The sequence below is a fragment of the Oncorhynchus gorbuscha genome, linkage group LG12, assembly GCF_021184085.1.
Source record: "Oncorhynchus gorbuscha isolate QuinsamMale2020 ecotype Even-year linkage group LG12, OgorEven_v1.0, whole genome shotgun sequence".
NCBI classification, from domain to species: domain Eukaryota; kingdom Metazoa; phylum Chordata; class Actinopteri; order Salmoniformes; family Salmonidae; genus Oncorhynchus; species Oncorhynchus gorbuscha.
Window position 1 is genome coordinate 26,515,557 of NC_060184.1, and position 19,050 is coordinate 26,534,606.

Genomic DNA, 19,050 nt, shown 5'->3' on the forward strand with positions numbered 1-19,050 from the left:
CAAAAGTGACCAAAACATCAGCCAGGAAGCATAGGATCTGAGAGGTGGTCTGTTGTCACCACCTGCAGAACTACTCCTTTATTGGGGGTGTCTTGCTAATTGCCTATAATTTCCACCTGTTGTCTATTCCATTTGCACAACAGCATGTGAAATGTATTGTCAATCAGTGTTGCTTCCTAAGTGGACAGTTTGATTGACTTGGAGTTACATTGTTGTTTAAGTGTTCCTTTTATTTTGAGCAGTTTATTTATTCCATTGAATCCAGGATGTGACAACAATGTGGAATAAGTCAAGGGGTATGAATACTTTCTGAAGGCACTGTATGCTTTTGTATGTATACAGTACCCACTTCCTTTCAAAATGACAGCTCTCTGTCTCCATGGTAGTTGTGAGTCTTAGTCACAGGAGGTTGGTGGCACCTTAATTGGGGAGGACGGGCTCACGGTAATGGCTGGAGCGGAATGAGTGGACTGGTATAAAATACATCAAACATGGTTTCCATGTTTTTGATGCCATGCCATTTGCTCTGTTCCAGATATTATTATGAGCCGTCCTCCCCTCAGCAGCCTCCACTGCTGTTAGTCCATGGGATCCTGGCAGTGTGTGCAGTAGGCCATGTCATCAGAGTAGGGCTCCACCTGGATGGTGGTTCTGTAGAAACCAAACTTGGTTTGGAGGATCTCTGTAGCCTCCTTAAGGACACTCTGGGGATCGGCATCCTCCTCTGGGAAACAACAATGGCCATAACAGATGTCAACAATCGTGCTTTTTGGGCTGTAATGTCTAATAGTTTAGTTGCTTGTGTCAACTGGTTTCTTTTGGCCACTACTGGCAGCATGTGAATCAACATGGTAGATTGTGCACGCACAATCTAAATGGAGTGATGTCATGTGTCAGACTAAGGGAGGCTGGGTCTCACCGATGGCTACATGGACGGAGACCAGGGTCTGTCCCGCGGTCAAGGCCCACAGGCGCAGGTTGTGCATAGACTTCACCATCTTCAGAGACAGCAACACCTCCTTCACCGAGTTAAACTCTATTCCCTTAGGAGCCCCTGTAGAATGAGGACAGAGGCCTAGCCCGTTCAAAAAAGCTAATGGAACACGAGGCAATGCTTTATTGTGCATTTTTATATGAATAAATGAATTGACAAACTGAGGAAAATGTCTGAATAAACAATTTTATTGTTTTGAATTCACCTTCGCTCACTTCAGAGCAGGAGAAACAGGAAATCCTGTTGAGTTTACCTTCCATGAGTATCCTGAAAACATCCCTGAGTATGGTGATGGTGGTCCCAAGGACAAACACAGAGAAGAGGAAGGTACAAATGGGATCTGCTACTTTGTATTCAGGCTGCAACAGAAGGTCCACAGGAGAGAGAATGACACACGCAGAAGACATTGGCATCAGAGGGTGATGGGGTGCTGCTCTACTGATGCCATAACACATTAGGCCACTTTAATCACAGGGAGGGTTTCTAATGGAAGAGCAACATCTTGCAGGGTGATGAGACGTTAACCTCTTCCTACTGAGACTGAGCGACATCAATAGCACAACAGTTGCATCTCTCCAAATGGTATATTGTTAGATGTCAATTTATGACTTTTTGCCCAAGAACCTGACATTTTCAGTGAACATGAATATGTTGCACTGTAAATAAATACAGTATGGGCCTCCCAAGTGGTGCAGTGCTAGCTGTGCCACTAGAGACCCTGGTTCAAATCCAGGCTCTGTCGCAGCCGGCCACGACAGGGAGACCCATGGGGCGGCGCACAATTTGCCCAGCGTCGTCTGGGTTAGGAGAGGGTTTGGCCGGCAGGGATGTTCTTGTCCCATCGCCCACTAGCGATTCCTGTGGCCGGACGGGTACAATGCACGCTGACACGGTTGCCAGGTTTATGGCGTTTCACAGACGCATTGGTGCAGCTGGCTTCCGGGTTAAGCGGGCATTGTGTCAAGAAGCAGTGCGGCTTGGCTGGGTTGTGTTTCGGAGGACGCATGGCTTTCGACCTTCGCCTACCCAGAGTCCGTACAGGAGTTACAGCGATGGGACAAGACTAACTACCAATTTGATACCACGACAACGGGGAGTAAAAGGGTTCCAAAAATGTTGTTATACTGTAAAATAAATACAGTATAACATAATGTAAGTGTACTGTAAGGTGTAAACACTAGTACTTGTTACTGACCCTGTAGAAGATGACGATGGCAGCCACTAGGACCCCAACACTCTGTAGGAGATCTCCCAACACGTGAATGAAGGCTGCTCTCACACTGGTGTTGCCATGGCCATGACCCAGCAGGGTGTGGGAGTGGCCCACATGGGAGTGCCTGTGACCCAAAGGGCCCTGCCCGTTCTCGTCTATTTGCTGGTAGCCTGAGCTCTGGGCATGGAAGGTGGTGGAGTGGTGGAGGATGTACGCCATGCTAAAGGAGGGAGGGAATAGAGGATGATACATGTCCATAGTCTAAAGTTGCTCTGTCTTTATCCTTCAGTTTATATGCGCTGATGAACATTAAAACAGACAACATAGCTGAATGGCTTACCCCAGCTAAGGTATTTATTTCACTATGTGCATTTTGTTCCCCAATCAAGTGCAGATGATTATAACTAAGCTATAAAGCCGTGAGAATGAACCACTCACATGATGTTTACTATGACGGCACAACCGGAGGTGATGAGCATCGCTTGACTGTTGATCTCAAAGTCGTTCTTGACTATCCTCTCAATGGCCAGGTAAACCAGCACCCCAGTCACTATCCAGATGGACATCACTGACACCAGCGCTCCTAGGATCTCTGTGGGGGTTGGAGACAGTGACAATCAGTACCACGCATCTGTTGATCTAAAATGATCCATCATTTTAGAGAATTGAGACCCTGGCTATTACTATTTAGCTATGACAACATTCACCATGTGTTCTGGGGACTAAATGGGAAAGTATCTTCAAAGATGTTTTAAGCTGCTAAGTCATGGGCCTAACCTGAGCGGTGCCATCCAAAGGTCATGGTTTTTGTGGGTGGTCTAGAGGAGATCCACAGGGAGAACAGGCTGACCATCATGCTGCCGAAGTCAGTCAGGAGGTGAGCTGCATCTGTCATAATAGCCAAACTGTGGGCCAGGTAGCCACCTGTAGATACACAGACAATGGAGATGTCTCAGAGAGACATAATGTTCATGTTTGTCAGGCTTCGACCCCTGGTATCATATAAACACGTAAGATATGGAAAGATGTGTAGAATTGCAGGAAAATAGCTTTAAAACGGCAAAACAAATCTCATCCCCATAAAATGTGTAGAATTGGGCGAAAGTTGCTTGAATTTGTTTTTGTCCGTCAACAAGAGGGGTGTGAACAGTTTGAGGTCACATGGGTTAATAGGTGGGGGTTTATTACTACGCCGATAAACGACAATATCCAGCCGGACCTTTACCACCTAGGAAATATATAACCGGACCTTCTCAAATGGTACTTGAGTACCCCTGTTTTAGATGCTATTGATGATGAATGAGTCTCTTTCATTCCAAATGTCAAGGGAAAGAATTATAGAAACAATTCTGAGTTTCAGTTTCTCCCACAGTAATAGTCGCTGACTAGGAGATAAACGTTGAATATCTTTTTACAACAGTCGGTGTGAAGAAAGTGGATGACTCCAAGCCCCGGAAGGAAGTCTAGACATTAAATATAGAATATAAAATGTCACCGTCATGCTTTCCTCACTTTTACCTCCTCTCCATTGTGCTTTGGGCTGACAGGACATTTGTCTTTTTTCCAGGGGAGGACTTCGACATGAAAGGCTGGACGCATTTCTAGTAGCCTCTAAAATCGTCATTACAGAGAACTGCCCACGGTGCTACTGACTCAGATGGCCTTAAACCCAGCGATCACCAAAAAACTTCACCTTGACTTCAAAGTTTAAGGAACCTACTCATAGTTTGTATAGATTACAGTTTATGGCCAATAGTTTTTTCTATATGTGACCAGGATTTTTTTTTAAAGCATTACTCTGATCTCAGTAGTCAATAGCTTCTAATAAGGGGCCTTAGTTTTTTCTGGTTAGGAAAAGCTCCTGGCCCTAGGTATGAAAGAGCATTTTAGACTGAGGAATATTATCACCCAGCCTTTACCTATGATCTCTCCGATCATGAAGATGAGGCACACAATGGAGGCGATGTACAGCTTCTTCTTAGCCAGCAGCGTGTCATGGTTCTCCTCACTCACTGCTTTGTTATCGTGGCAATGGGCGCCAACAGGCTGCTTCAGCTTAATGGCACCAGCCACATCTTCCTTCTCAAGTGGGATGTTGGGATAGTCTTCTTTGGAGTCTGAAGAGGAACTGGGATGGGAAAGGAAATGACAACGTCATTTATGAAACATACATACAGTAGGTCTGCCCTGTCTTATGATCTTTTCATAAGAGGATACTGCATAACAACCTAAAGTATATTGAATGGACTTGGATGTTTTGATATGTATGCATTGTGAAAATACACATGGTTTTGTTGGGGTTGATGTTCAGCCCCTGTCTGCTTGGATCATCAGAATGTCGCGCACTCCCACAGATCTGATTACATCTCAATCAGCAAATCTCTCAATTCAATAAAATGCTTTATTGGCATGAATGGGTGGTTGCCACCGTTGCCAAAGCAATGTATATCAAGTATTACATAAATGAACAATATGTTTGAGTATCTATAATAATGTATAATTATCTTTGTTTATATATATATGGAAAATAATACACAAAAAATAAAACATACCGCAACTATTCTCTCCCCATGTGCAATGAGGATGATGAGACTAAATGAAGTGGAAAAACTCAAATTTTTGCTTCCAGGAGATAACCCAGCTCTTGGCCCCGACTCCATCAGTCCAGCGACACGCAGGTTAAAAGGAGCCGGCCGAGTGGAAAACAGCTTCTGTTTAATCACACCATGGGGACATGAGAACAAATACACCCCCTCACATCCTAACCCAACGCATGGAGGCTATTCAAATGTCCGTCTGTCATACATAAGTGGCAATGGCTGAATGGTATCAAACACATGGTTTGATACCACTCCATTCCAGCCATTATATTGCGCCGTCCTCCCCTCAGCAGCCTCCACTGGTTCATCAAAATTCTAAGATGGATATTTGACAAAGCCGCAACATAGGCTCATTACAGTTTTACACAGGGATGTCTTACCCACAGTAAATATTTTACATCTTGTCCAATCTGGATGAATTCTAGAGCATAGATTTAGAATCAAACATGAATGCAAATTAGTTCAATGTTCTACAATGGTTCTGCAGCAGTGTCTTGACTACTGGGCTCTCTTCTCCCTCCCAAACTGTAACACACTGCATGAAGTTATTTCCTTCAACTGTCTTGCTACTGTAGATTTAAAACAAAAAATACAATTGTTTTTTAAAACAAGTAAAGATACACAATGTATTTGGTGTAGACTATGAAAGAGCAAATGTATTTCCAGGTTTCTGTGCTCAAGACAAGCAGACTAAAGAGCCTAAGGAGAGTCTCGGCGTATTCACACCCCTCGACTTTTTCCACATTTTGTTGGGTTACAGCCTGCATTTACTCCACAATACTAACCTAAATTAGAGTGAAAAGAAGGAAGTCTATCCAGAATATAAATATTCCAAAACATGCATCCTGTTTGCAATAAGGTACTAAAGTAATCATGCAAAAAACGTGGCAAAGAAATACAGTTTTGTCCTGAATATAAAGCATTATGTTTGGGGCAAATCTAACACATTAGTAAGTACCACTCCATATTTTCAGGCATGGTGGTGGCTGCATCATGATATGCTGGTCATCGGGAAGGACTATGGTATTTTCTTAGGATAAAAGAAACGGAATAGAGCTAAGCACAGGCAAAATCCTAGAGGAAAACTTTGTTCAGTCTGCCTTCCATCTGACAGGAGACAAATTCACATTTCAGCAGGACAATAACCTAAAACATAAGACCAAATATACACTGGAGTTGCTTACCAAGACGACATAATGTTCCTGAGTGGCCTGCTTAAAATTGTCTTTAAAAAAAATCAGCATGAAAACCTATGGCAGCACTTGATAATGGATGTCGAGCAATGATCAAAAACCAACTCGACAGAGCTTGAAGAGCAACATTTTAAATGTCAAAAAAGAAAAAAGGCAAATATTGTACAATCCAGGTGTGCAAAGCTCTTCGAGAAAGTCAAGGGGTGTGAATACTTTCTGAAGGCATTGTATGGTTTTAAACACTGGAAAATCACATGACTGCACTAGGCCTTTAAGAAATACATTTGAAAAGACCGCCTGAAGACTTAGTTTATTTGTTTAGGCCTGCTGTTTAAATGATTAGTCGGCAAACGATTAATTAGCTGGAAAAGGAAATTCTGTTTGCTTTGCTCATCCTGGAGAGCCATTGGTACTGTAGATACGTTGGCATAGGCCTATCACATGCCATGTTGGATCATTTAGGGGCATTTTGGGAAATGTAATAAATGATGGTGCTGTGTTGTTCAAAGGGCTGGTCAAAATATGATGAATCCACTGAAGTCTGATGAACTACTGTTTTCATGGCCCATTTTACTATCATCTTCAATAACCGAGAGAGACGGGCGGGAGCAGGGATTCTTGAGGTCATTTGGTACAAAAGATCTTGACAGCAATCTGAAATGTGACGCCAGAGCACCATTACCTTGGTGCCTTTTATTGAGTGGTATGTCTGGAAATAGGTCTGTCATAAGGCTAATAGCCATTAATGTTAGCCAGACTGACAAGGCCCCAAATTCAAGCATGTTTAATCAAAGAGTTTCAGATTTTCAGACACAAGGGAACTGGCCTGCTCAGCCGGTCTACAGAACCTGACACTGATGCTGGACAGCAGCCAGTAGACCTTGCACTGCGGTCTGCAATTATGATCTTAGAAGAAGCTCTGCAGTTGCATCCACATTGTAGCCTATAGCATCTTCTCTCCTAATTCAATTCTTAAATCTGTCATTTCATCTTTATTCCATCCATTTAAAAAAAAGGTTCAATGCAGATGTTTTATCTCAATATTAAATCACTTCTGGGTAACGATTAGGTTACGTACCTTGCGTTCAATTAAAATGGTCAAAAATAAACAAAAATAGCTTCTTAGCAAAGAGCAATTTCTCAAGCAAGGATTTTGCTAGGACTGTCTGGGAGTGGTCTGAGTGGGGAGGGGAAAACTGAAAATTTGCTGTCATTGGCAGAGAGGTTTCAAACTCACTTTCTTATTGGTCTATTAACTAATTTACCGCCTGATGATGTCACCAGGCAGGCCAAGACGCCATCCCACCAAAACAGGCAGAAATGTAAGGTGTTTATTCCCCAACAGCTCTTACACGAAAAGGGCATTATCATAACTTTCACAGTATTATTCTAATCTCAGTGGGAATATACACTTCATGACAAAAAGTATGTGGACACCTGCTCATCGAACATCTCATTCCAAAATCATGGGCATTAATATGGAGTTGGTCCCCGTTTGCTGCTATAACAGCCTCCACTCTTCTGGGAAGGCTTTCCACTAGTTGTTGGAACATTGCTAAGGGGACTTGCTTCCATTCAGTCACAAGAGCATTGGTGAAGCCGGGCAATGATGTTGGGCGATTAGTCCTGGCTCGCAGTCGGCATTCCAATTCATCCCTAAGGTGTTCGACAGGGTTGAGGTCAGGGCTCTTTAAAAAAAAAAAAAAAACTTTATTTTACTAGGCAAGTCAGTTAAGAACAAATTCTTATTTTCAATGACGGCCTAGGAACAGTGCAGGCCAGTCAGGTTCTTCCACACAGCCGACACTTGGCATTGTGCATAGTGATCTTAAGCTTGTGTGCAGCTGCTCAGCCATGGAAACTCATTTTATGAAGCTCCCGACGTACAGTTATTGTGCTGGCATTGCTTCCAGAGGCAGTTTGGAACTCGTTAGTGAGTGTTGCAACCGAGGACAGACGTGTTACATGCTTCAGCACTTGGTGGTCCCATTCTGTGAGCTTGTGTGGCCTACCACTTCATGGCTGAGCCGTTGTTGCTCCTAGATGTTTCCACTTCACAATAACAGCACTTACAGTTGACCAGGGCAGCTCTGGGAGGGCAGAAATTGTACGAACTGACTTGTAGGAAAGGTGTCATCCAATGATGGTGCCACATTGAAAGTTTTGAGCTCTTCAGTAAGGCCAGTCTACTGTTAATGTTTGTCTATGGAGATTGCATGGCGGTGTGCTCAATTTTATACAACTGTCAGTAACGGGCGTGGCTGAAACAGCCAAATCCACTAATTTGAAGAGGGGTCCACATACTTTTGTCTATATAGTGATTATAAAACACATGGAAATCATGTTTTTGACTGGACTGGGCCTTTAAAAACACATAGGCTATATTGACTCCATCCTCTCCCAAATGGTAATCTTGTTTTCAAGAACACATGCACAGCTTGCAGCAAAGATTTCTCAGGCATGGGTGACTGACAGTAAAGACCATCCTACTTTGCTGATCTGAAGACTCGGGGACACTGCAACACCCTCATCCCCACACATTGTGTGCACACTTAAAACATGCCATACATTTCACGCTGAAATTTTTCCAGGTTTGGTGTTACCTGTTGCAAAATCAGTCTCGCTCTCATAATTATAGTCCCAGACTTGGAATGCATGGGGCTGTCAAGCAACCCATTTCATTTCTACTTCTGTTTTACAATATCAAAGCTCAGATTGTATCAAAGTCCTATTGTCATTGCTGAACGCACACTGATCTCACTGGCACTGTTTACATACAATGGGGCAAAAAAGTATTTAGTCAGCCACCAATTGTGCAAGCTCTCCCACTTAAAAAGATTAGAGAGGCCTGTCATTCTCATCATAGGTACAGTTCAACTATGACAGACAAAATGAGAAAAACAAATCCAGAAAATCACATTGTAGGATTTTTAATTTATTTATTTGCCAATTATGGTGGAAAATAATATTTGGTCAACAAACAAAAGTTTCTCAATACTTTGTTGTATACCCTTTGTTGGCAATGACAGAGGTCGAACATTTTCTGTAAGTCTTCACAAGGATTTCACACACTGTTGCTGGTGTTTTGGCCCATTCCTCCATGCAGATCTCCTCTAGATCAGTGATGTTTTGGGGCTGTTGCTGGGCGCACGGACTTTCAACTCCCTCCAAAGATTTTCTGGGGTTGGGGTTGAGATCTGGAGACTGGCTAGGCCACTCCAGGACCTTGAAATGCTTCTTACGAAGCCACTCCTTCGTTGCCCTGGGGTGTGTTTGGGATCATTGTCATGCTGAAAGACCCAGCCACGTTTCATCTTCAATGCCCTTGCTGATGGAAGGAGGTTTTCACTCAAAATCTCACGATACATGGCCCCATTCATTCTTTCCTTTACACAGATCAGTCGTCTTGGTCCCCTTGCAGAAAAACAGCCCCAAAGCATGATGTTTCCACCCCCATGCTTCACAGTAGGTATGGTGTTCTTTGGATGCAACTCCGCATTCTTTGTCCTCCAAACACGACGAGTTTACCAAAAAGTTATATTTTGGTTTCATCTGACCATATGACATTCTCCCAACCTTCTTCTGGATCATCCAAAGCTCTCTAGCAAACTTCAGACGGGCCTGGACATGTACTGGCTTAAGCAGGGGGACACGTCTGGCACTGCAGGTTTGAGTCCTTGGCGGCGTAGAATGTTACTGATGGTAGGCTTTGTTACTTTGGTCCCAGCTCTCTGCAGGTCATTCACTAGGTCCCCCCGTGTGGTTCTGGGATTTTTGCTCACCGTTCTTGTGATCATTTTGACCCCACGGGGTGAGATCTTGCGTGGAGCCCCAGATCGAGGGAGATTATCAGTGGTCTTGTATGTCTTCCATTTCCTAATAATTGCTCCCACAGTTGATTTCTTCAAACCAAGCTGCTTACCTATTGCAGATTCAGTCTTCCCAGCCTGGTGCAGGTCTACAATTTTGTTTCCGGTGTCCTTTGACAGCTCTTTGGTCTTGGCCATAGTGGAGTTGGAGTGTGACTGTTTGAGGTTGTGGACAGGTGTCTTTTATACTGACAACAAGTTCAAACAGGTGCCATTAATACAGGTAACGAGTGGAGGACAGGAGCCTCTTAAAGAAGAGGTTACAAGTCTGTGAGAGCCAGAAATCTTGCTTGTTTGTAGGTGACCAAATACTTATTTTCCACCATAATTTGCAAATAAATTCATAAAAAGTCCTACAATGTGATTTTCTGGAGAGAAAAAAAATCTAATTTTGTCTGTCATGGTTGAAGTGTACCTATGATGAAAATTACAGGCCTCTCATCTTTTTAAGTGGGAGAACTTGCCCGATTGGTGGCTGACTAAATACTTTTTTGCCTTACTGTAATATAACCCAATTAGCCTATCTGTAAAAAAAATATCACTTTAGTTTAGTAAGGTATGTAAGCATTAGAAAATAACTATTGTGTTGGTGTTTATGGAGGGTCAAAATTCGTGAGAGAGTTATCCAAAAGGTCATGAACAGTCAAAATCATATTTTACATTAAATTGGATGATATCTCAATGAAACCAGATAAAAGTATGACCAAAGTATAAACAATGACTGTTGCTTCTACACTGAAAGTTTGATCATAAAGTTACTGGTCCCCCCCCCCTCCCCCATGCCAAACACTTGGATTCAGAATTCAGGATTATTATGGGGATAGGCTAACATCTCATTTTAATAAACCAATTCTACTAAGATATTCTCTTACCTAATTTAAATAAGTACCTACTTGTAACCAACATTGGAGAATGTGTTTGCAGAGGGGAGTAGTATAGCTAGATAGCTAATCTACTGGTAGGGTGTCAACAAGTTAAAGTTTGCACCATTCATCTATGACAAAGATACTTATATGTTTCTGGTGTTATCTAGTTACTGGCTAGCTAGGTCTTCAGCCAGCATGGAACAAAAGGAGTTATCATGTCAACACATCCTTCACTGCTGCTGTGAAGTGCATCACAAGAGACATGGAAAACGGGAGATTCAAAATTATTGATGCAATTTCAATGTTGTTTGAGTTGCATTGATTATCACCAAATTAGCTTGAGATGATTTTACTGCTACCCTGCTCACTATATCCAAGTTTCTTGACATGGCACTTCGAAGAGCTATCAGTCAGGGAGAGCTCGTGAATATACGCCTGGTAGTTAGCAGTGAGAGAAAAAGTACTTCAAAAAAAATGTGAGCATTTCTATCACAAACAAATATTATGGGAATCAGAATAACTGTTCAGAATCTTTAACTAAAAATGAAATTATGTTATTAAAATCTAATAGCATTTTCGGATCATTTGATTAAAGACATTAAAACCGTTCTTAGGCTCTATACAAATGTCTCTACACGTATAACACACACCTCGTATAACACGTGTTTGCTGATGCTAATATATACAATTAGTTTAGCAATTATTCCATTTTGGGGAGGGGGGATTATATGGTGGGGTTGACTAAGCAAATCATACTGCAATTAAAAAACAAAGGACAAATATGTGAGTCCACTTAACCCCAACACAAGGCAAATAAATAAATATAATATCGTGGGGCATTTCCTATAGGCCTATTAATGCCGTTAACTAAACACACTTTTGGCTTCCTACTGGGCACAGACATCAGTTCAACGTCTAGTTTTTATTTACATTTGGTTCAGTTGTCAACTAACGTGAAATCAACAAAACATGTCACCATGTCATTGGTTTTAGGTTGCAAACTGGGTGAGAAAAAAAAGACAAATCCCTTAGATTAAAGACTTTTTGCAATTGCAAACAGTTTCACGTTGATTCAACGTCATCATACATAGATGTTTTTTGTATCTGTTGAAATGACCTGGAAACAATGTTTATTCAACCAGTTTTTGCCGAATGGGTTATGACTTTTCCTTGGAGATAGCCAGGTCTCGCCAGCGCTCTGAATCCAGTGTAGGCCCAATTCCCATATGATGATCCACATGTACTTCCCTAAGGATAGGGTATTAGCTATTCATATTTGAATACATTCCCAAAATCAATATAACGTCATGGATTCTATAGTTTATTTGTTGCAATATACGTTTATTATTTCTATTCACGTCAATAACCAACTTGAGTGGCAAAAAAACTAGCATTTGTCAAATGTTTTTTAAATGTATTTAGCCTTTACTTTATTAGGAAAGTCAGTTAAGGACAAATGATTATTTAGAGTCTTTAAACGCGACTGCTGTCCATGGTGCTGAAATCAAATTGTCATTCAACCTTTTGTTTTTGCGATTACAATTGCTATACCATTGGGAATCAAATATTAAACCCATAGGCTACTAAAATAGAGTAATAGTTTTCGTTTAGGTTAGACTATTTTGTATTTAGCTTTTTTTTTTACACAAATAGGTAGACCTAATAATCCATTTAGCTTGTCTATTTCTTTATATAAACATGACTTTCCCCCCCATGCACATTTTAAATAGATAATTATTTCAAGGATTTTCTTAAATCTATTGGCAGCACATTGTAATTTTACAAAAATATAGCTCACTAAATAAAATTGTCTACAATTTTGTATCTGAACATTTTAAAAGTGACGGATAAACATCTGCAAACGCCCAGTGAAAAGCACTTATTTTTACTATTACTTAAAATGAGTTAATATAATTGCTAAGGTCTCAGGGTGTTTCGCCAAACTCCCATCAGATCTCGTAATGAGAGATTCGTTTTTACCAGTGATCATGGAACTTCCCTCGGGCCATCCGTCAAATAATGTCCAAAATGAAGCCAAGCATGGAAATGATTTGTTCATTCAGACAAAACATTTCACACACTGCCTGCTTATTGGCAGCACCCGGACAGGTTATTAATTAAGAATAGACTCAGCGTGAATAAAGCTAAATTCGGCAACTACGGTTATTACACTGGAACCTTGGAAATTATAGGCTACAAATATGAATGTCTTCTATGTGCAGCGTGAGCTATCCCCGCATGGTATGTGGAGCCTACTTCGTGGAAACATACATTTTCGTTGCATTACCGCATGTTTTCAGAAACAGGACTATCAGTTTGGTTTTGGTTGCCTATGTCTCCAACAATTACAATACGCTACACTAACTACAGTTTAAAACAATCACAACACAAGATAAAGTGTACACCTACAGTACTGCCCTGCACCGTAGCCTAAATATTTTCAGTTTAATAAACCCTTAATATTACTGCATAAAATAAAATAGACCAGTCTACTGTATTTGTATAATTGTACAAATATATTCTCCCTCTTTGTAGGCTAATGCGCAACCTAAATATCGGAATATGGCATGTAGAATTAACCAAATATCACAACATCTATATTATTTTTGCTTCATATGAAATAATCACAACTCAAACATGAAGGGAAAAAAATGGCATTACCTTTTCAGTGAATACATTTTGGCATTCGTCTCGTGCACGAGGTGAGATTTCTCGGAATTTCTTCCTGAATTCACAGTTGTATCCATGCTCATGTCTTGTCACCCGTTGTATCTAACAAATTAAGCAGAATCTGAAGATGTGGAGTTTCACGGCGATCTTTCCGACCGTATCTTAAATGGCACTGAGAAAATTCGTCCAAGCCATACCAACTGTGCTAATAAAACGAATTAAATCCTTCATGGCAATAAGTATCACCAGTTGCAAATATCGGACCCGATACAAACTAGTAGCCTACTCTCAATTCCACTGCTGCAGTAGCCTATAGCCCAGGTGGTGAAATTGGCTGTGAATGTGCAGGCGTTTGCTTTGGTGCAGCTACAAGTCACAACTGACTTGAAACAGCCAAGCCCTTAAAAAGGTATCGACAACGTGTGTCGACGTCAAAAAAGTGCAAGATATTTCGGCGGCTAACCTAGCAAATTGAGAGGAATAGCAAGTTTAGAATTGTGATGGTGTCCTTCATTACAGTGCAAAAGCCTGTATCTACAAGTAGGCTGCTACCTATTACTGAAAGCTTCATTAATAACGTCGTGGACATTGACCATAGCCTATAGTTTATTCAATGACCATTTCCAAATTAAACGGCATTGTCATGACATGCAAATAGCATCTGTCACGAACCGGCTCAAAGCCCGTAACAAAGGGAGACAACGTGGAGATAAGGAGTAGCAAAATCTATATTTATTAAATAAGTAACTAAGTATAATATACAATGGTGTGTGTAATCAGTAATCAGTAGTGTAAGTGAGTGTTTTGCATGCATGAATGTGATAATGCAGGGTGATGAAAGGTGCCAAAGCAAACAAACAAAAGGCCACCAAGAACCACAACAGAATCTACAACAGGTGTCTGCATGGAGAGAGTCTCCTCCATGAATGTGGAAGAGGTCTATTTATCCTGGGAGATACCTGGCCCAGGTGTTTCCCATGTAGCTGACGACCCTCTCAACTCCGCCCACCGTCATCCTAATAAGGAAACAAGAACAAAGACAGAATACGGCAGACAGAGTGGGAGGGTCGTCACACATCAGACATTCAGAGGTAAAACAACTTTTCAACATGTCCAAATTCAATATCAGGTTGCACCTATGCCAACGACTAGAGTAGAACCAGCCAGGATTTTCATCGAATGCTGTGTGCATTAAAAAAAATCTGAGTCAAATTCGCGGAATACCTTTGGCACACATCAAGCGGTAAGGTTGGAGCAGAGAGATCGATTGAGGACCTGAGTGCCCCAAATCCTTTTTTAGCATGGGCAGCGCCATTGAGGACTTTCCTTTCACCATTTGGAAGTTGTCAACTGGGTGGGACTTCCTAAGGGGTTTTAAGGAAGGATCACATGATTCCATCTGGGTCATCAGGAGAGCTCAGCCAATTAATTATACTCCTGAGAAAACCTTCCATAATTACAGGTGGCAGTATGCACCCTTTTCAGTTTATTTGCCAACTCAGAAGTAGTAGAAGAAGAAAATGGACAACTTCAAAATGTAGATGGCTTTAATGGCGCTGCCACAGATAAAACAATGAGCCAGGGCCTCATTTCCCAGTTGCGATATAACTTAAGAATTATAATGATTGTACCAGATGCATCGTTATTTATGAGCCTTTTTTAAAGTATTTCCTAACAAACATGTAGTGAACCTGTAAGAGCGACAGCTAAGAGTTTCATTTGGGGCGTGTTCGGTTTTTCACATGATCCAGTTAGGGGAGCTGTCCAGTTCACTGGTTCTGAAATCGATGCCGTTTGAGTCGTAAGCAAACACGACTAATAGCCGTGTTTCATGTGAAACGTAGGCTAGGCCTATACATTTCGCAGACTAGTTTTTATGAATAAAGAAAAAAAACATAATCTACAAACTAACCATTTTCGTAATGTAATGTTAATTGATTTCAAGATTTGTACCCCAGTCGTCTACTTTCATCCTCAGTGGTTTAGCACACTGCACCACAATACACCAAGTGTACAAAACATTACGAACACCTCTTTCCATGACATAGATTGACCAGGTGAATCCAGGTGAAAGCTATGATCCCTTATTGACATCACTTGTTAAATCCACTTCTATTATTGTAGATGAAGGGGAGGAAACAAACTAAATAAGGATTTTTAAGCCTGAAGATAATTGAGACATGGATTGTGTATGTGTGCCAATCAGAGGGTGAATGGACAAGGCAAAATATTTAAGTGCCTTTAAACGAGTGATGGTAGTTGTTGACAGGCACAGCAGTTTTAAGTGTGTCAACATGGGCCAGCATCTTTGTATTCCACATAGGCATTTTGATAATGATTTTTTTTTTTTATCCATTTCACCCCCCTACTTACCTTCAGTTACTTTTGGATTACTTTGCCCTTAAAATGGATTATAAGAAGACACAAATGATCCATTAAACACATTTGGTGTTTGTCATCATAGAGGTCTCTGATTTGTGGTCAGATTTGCAGGCGGAACTAATTTAAACTTGCGCCTTTTTTCAATGCTGAATTGAATGGCAGAGAAAACAGAAAGATGACAATGTATTTTTCTCAAACATTCTTTCTGAATGTAAAAGTAATCCAAAAAGTAATCATCAACAAAAAAAGTAAAGTAGCTGTAATCTGATTACAATAGTTTTGCTGGTAACGTAACGGATTACAGCTAGGTTTTTTTGTAATCAGATTACATGCAGTTACTCACCAACCCTGATTATTGTTGTTCTGCTGAACTCTGACAATGGCTTGGCGTTTATAGTGTTGCATGTATTTCCAATTCCATCATTTGTACTGGATAAGATTCATCTTTGGATAAATCTAAGCTTGCCAAAATACATTTTTCAAATATTACATTAGATCCTATACATTACCTAAATTAAACATTTAATATCGTATGATCATGCCCATTCACACAAAACACGTAGAAATTGTTTTAGAATGATATATTATGAGCTGTGACGTGTATTCATGGTTGCCAAGGGAAGCCAGGCTTACCCAAATATTTGACTAATAAAAATTATCTCCCTTGTGTTTTCGTAAATTTTAAATTAGTTTGCAAGTGGCTGAATCTCACAGGAGAAATCATCTGAGCGAGGGACACGTGCCCCTCTGTCTCAGTATGTGTAGCCCATGTATCGGGTGCTGTCTGGACCAAAAGAGTATGACATGTTTTGGTCGTAACTGAAAGATTAGTGGAATCTGTGTGGGTTGCTGGACAGGTAGGATGACTGACAGTGAAGGTGAACAGGTGGTCACGTGTCAGGTGACAGAGGAATGTATGAGACTGAGGCAGGAATTCCTTTAACCATAAAGTGGTATATTTACTGGTAGTCTGTGCTGCATCACAAAGGAAACAAATAACATGTATACAATCAAATTCATAATCAAAGATCAAATCATAGCAGTCATTATTAACAATTCACATTACACAATATGTTTGAAGCGTGCGCTCCAAGCCGCTCCGCGGTGATAACTATAAACAATAACTGAATGGCCCACTCTCCCGATCACCACAGATCATTCAGATGAAAGGTAAGAGTCGGTGGACTTACGTGGATTCATGGACGCACAGAACTTCTGGATCAGATGGATTTAGGGAAGAGAAAGCAGCGAGATCAGGCGATGGCAATTTCCTCCTTTTATAGAGTTGAGATCTGTAGGACATTTCCACCTGACCTAATTAAAGCGCCCCTGGCCCAGCTGAGTAAATGGCAATTAATTAAAGGAGTATTCCACCAACTCCATGGGCCTTTTCTACAGCCACCCCGGAAATTTGTTAATTTCCACATTCCTCAAAAAGGCTCATTGCTCCCCATCCTCTGTCATCTCAGGGAGAGGAATCAGTCGGGCAACTGGCCGGATATATGTCCGGTTCTTCACCTGGATTTCCACTGATCTAACACGACCATCGGTCCCAGGCATGGTCTTAGTTATACGGCCCACCGGCCAGGAGGCTCGAGGCAGCTGAGGGTCCACCATCATTACTACTTGGCCAGTTTCCAGGCTGGCCATTTCTCTCCGCCATTTCCCTCTGTGCTGTAGACTTGGTAGAAAATGGTCAGCTAAGATTTGGCTGTGTCGCCACCGGCGTCTGCCTACGAGGTTGGTATCAGCATACATGGCTTGAGGAAGTGACGCATCTCGACGTCCCATCAAGAGCATATTCGGTGTAACCGGATCGGGTCAGCGATGTCTGCAGAGAGATATCCCAAGGGTTTGGAGTTCAGAATCCCTTCCACCTCTATCAGGACAGTCCTCAAGACAGTTTCAGTGACAGTTTGGTCCCCTAGTACGACTGTAAGGCCGTCTTTACAGATTTGATCTCTCGCTCCCATGTTCCTCCAAAATGAGGAGCGCCTGGAGGGTTAAATTTGAATGAGAGTTGTTGGTCCATCAGCTGATCCTGGAGGCTGGGTTCCATGGCTTGGAAGGCTTCCTCTAACCTGGCTTCTCCTGCCTTGAAGTTCGTACCTCTGTCAGCCAGGATCTCGTAGGGTTTCCCCCGTCGGGAGATAAACCGCCGTAGGGCCATGAGGAAGGCTTCCGTATCCAAACTCTCCAGTAGGTCCAGGTGGACACATCTGGTTGTCATACACTTGAATAGAATGCCCCAGCGCTTTTCCACACGATGACCTAACTTGATCATCAAGGGGCCGAAGCAATCTACTCCTGTTGACCAGAAGGGTGGTTTAAGGAGGCGCAAGCGAGCAGGGGGTAAATCTGCCATTTTGGGCACCGTAGCTCCAGCCCGCCATCTCTGACATTCTACGCAGGCGTATTGGTGCTTACGAATGGCTCCTCGTCCTCCAATTATCCAGTACTTCCGCCTCATCTCCCCATAGACCCTCTCTGGCCCTGGGTGGAGAAGCCGCTCATCATAACTCTTGATGAGGAGCCTGGTAAGAGGGTGTCTGGAGTCGAGGATAATTGGGTGGATAGCATCTGGGTCCAAAACCTCCGCTTGGCGCAGCCTCCTCCGACTCTGATCACTCCAAGGATTGGATCATATTCTGGGTCAAGAGAGAGAAGACGGCTGCCCTTAGCCACTTCCCTACCGGCTTTCAGAGCTTTTAACTCCTCAGGGAAGCTAACTGCTTGTGCTTGCTGGAGGAGTAGTGTCTCTGCCGCGAGGGAGGTAGGTATAGAAGCCACCCCATCTGAGGTCTGGTTTGTGGCTGTGATCAGATCCGGCAGTGTTTGGGATTGTGTTAGGTCAGGGAGAGCCGTTGTTGGTTCCGTAGAAATACTGTAGCATTGGGCGGACTTCCTTAACTCATGAGCTTCAGTTGGTTGCGGAGGGGCCGCACGCCTGGGGGCTGTCGGCCACTCGTTCTCTGGTTGGGACAAGAATGGTGGTCCCAAGCTCCAGCGATGGGGTTTAGCCAATTCCTTAAGGGTTTTACCTCTAGTAATGTCATCAGCAGGATTGTTTATGCTATCAACATACCTCCAGTCCTGGACTTCTGTTAGGTCTTGGATTTCCGCAATGCGAGTCCCGACAAACACCTTATACCTGCAGGACTCCGACTTGAGCCATGTCAATACAGTGGTCGAATCACTCCAGTAGATGATCCTTTGGATTGGCAAGGTGAGCTCGGCTCGCAAGGTAGAGGCCAACTGGGCTC

The 19,050-nt window shown here is 42.3% G+C and overlaps 1 protein-coding gene across 1 annotated transcript; it reads right to left on the reverse strand.

Annotated features, from left to right (window-relative positions):
• Nucleotides 1–469: 469 nt before the first annotated feature.
• LOC123991632 (zinc transporter 2-like) lies at nt 470–13,711 on the reverse strand. Its single transcript, XM_046293270.1, has 8 exons — nt 13,397–13,711; nt 4,127–4,335; nt 2,985–3,131; nt 2,646–2,799; nt 2,190–2,427; nt 1,248–1,353; nt 920–1,054; nt 470–724 (listed from the first exon to the last, which is right to left on the reverse strand). Exons 1-8 carry the CDS (start codon nt 13,486–13,488, stop codon nt 579–581), a joined length of 1,227 nt encoding a protein of 408 aa, XP_046149226.1. The 5' UTR covers nt 13,489–13,711; the 3' UTR covers nt 470–578.
• Nucleotides 13,712–19,050: the final 5,339 nt, after the last annotated feature.

Coding starts and splice junctions, on each gene's coding strand:
- LOC123991632 (XM_046293270.1), bottom strand. CDS start 13,488: ATGAGCATGGATACAACTGTGAATTCAGGAAGAAATTCCGAGAAATCT. Junction 4,336..13,396: donor AAAATGTATTCACTGAAAAG/GTAATGCCATTT, acceptor TTCCCATCCCAG/TTCCTCTTCAGACTCCAAAG. Junction 725..919: donor CTCCGTCCATGTAGCCATCG/GTGAGACCCAGC, acceptor GTTGTTTCCCAG/AGGAGGATGCCGATCCCCAG.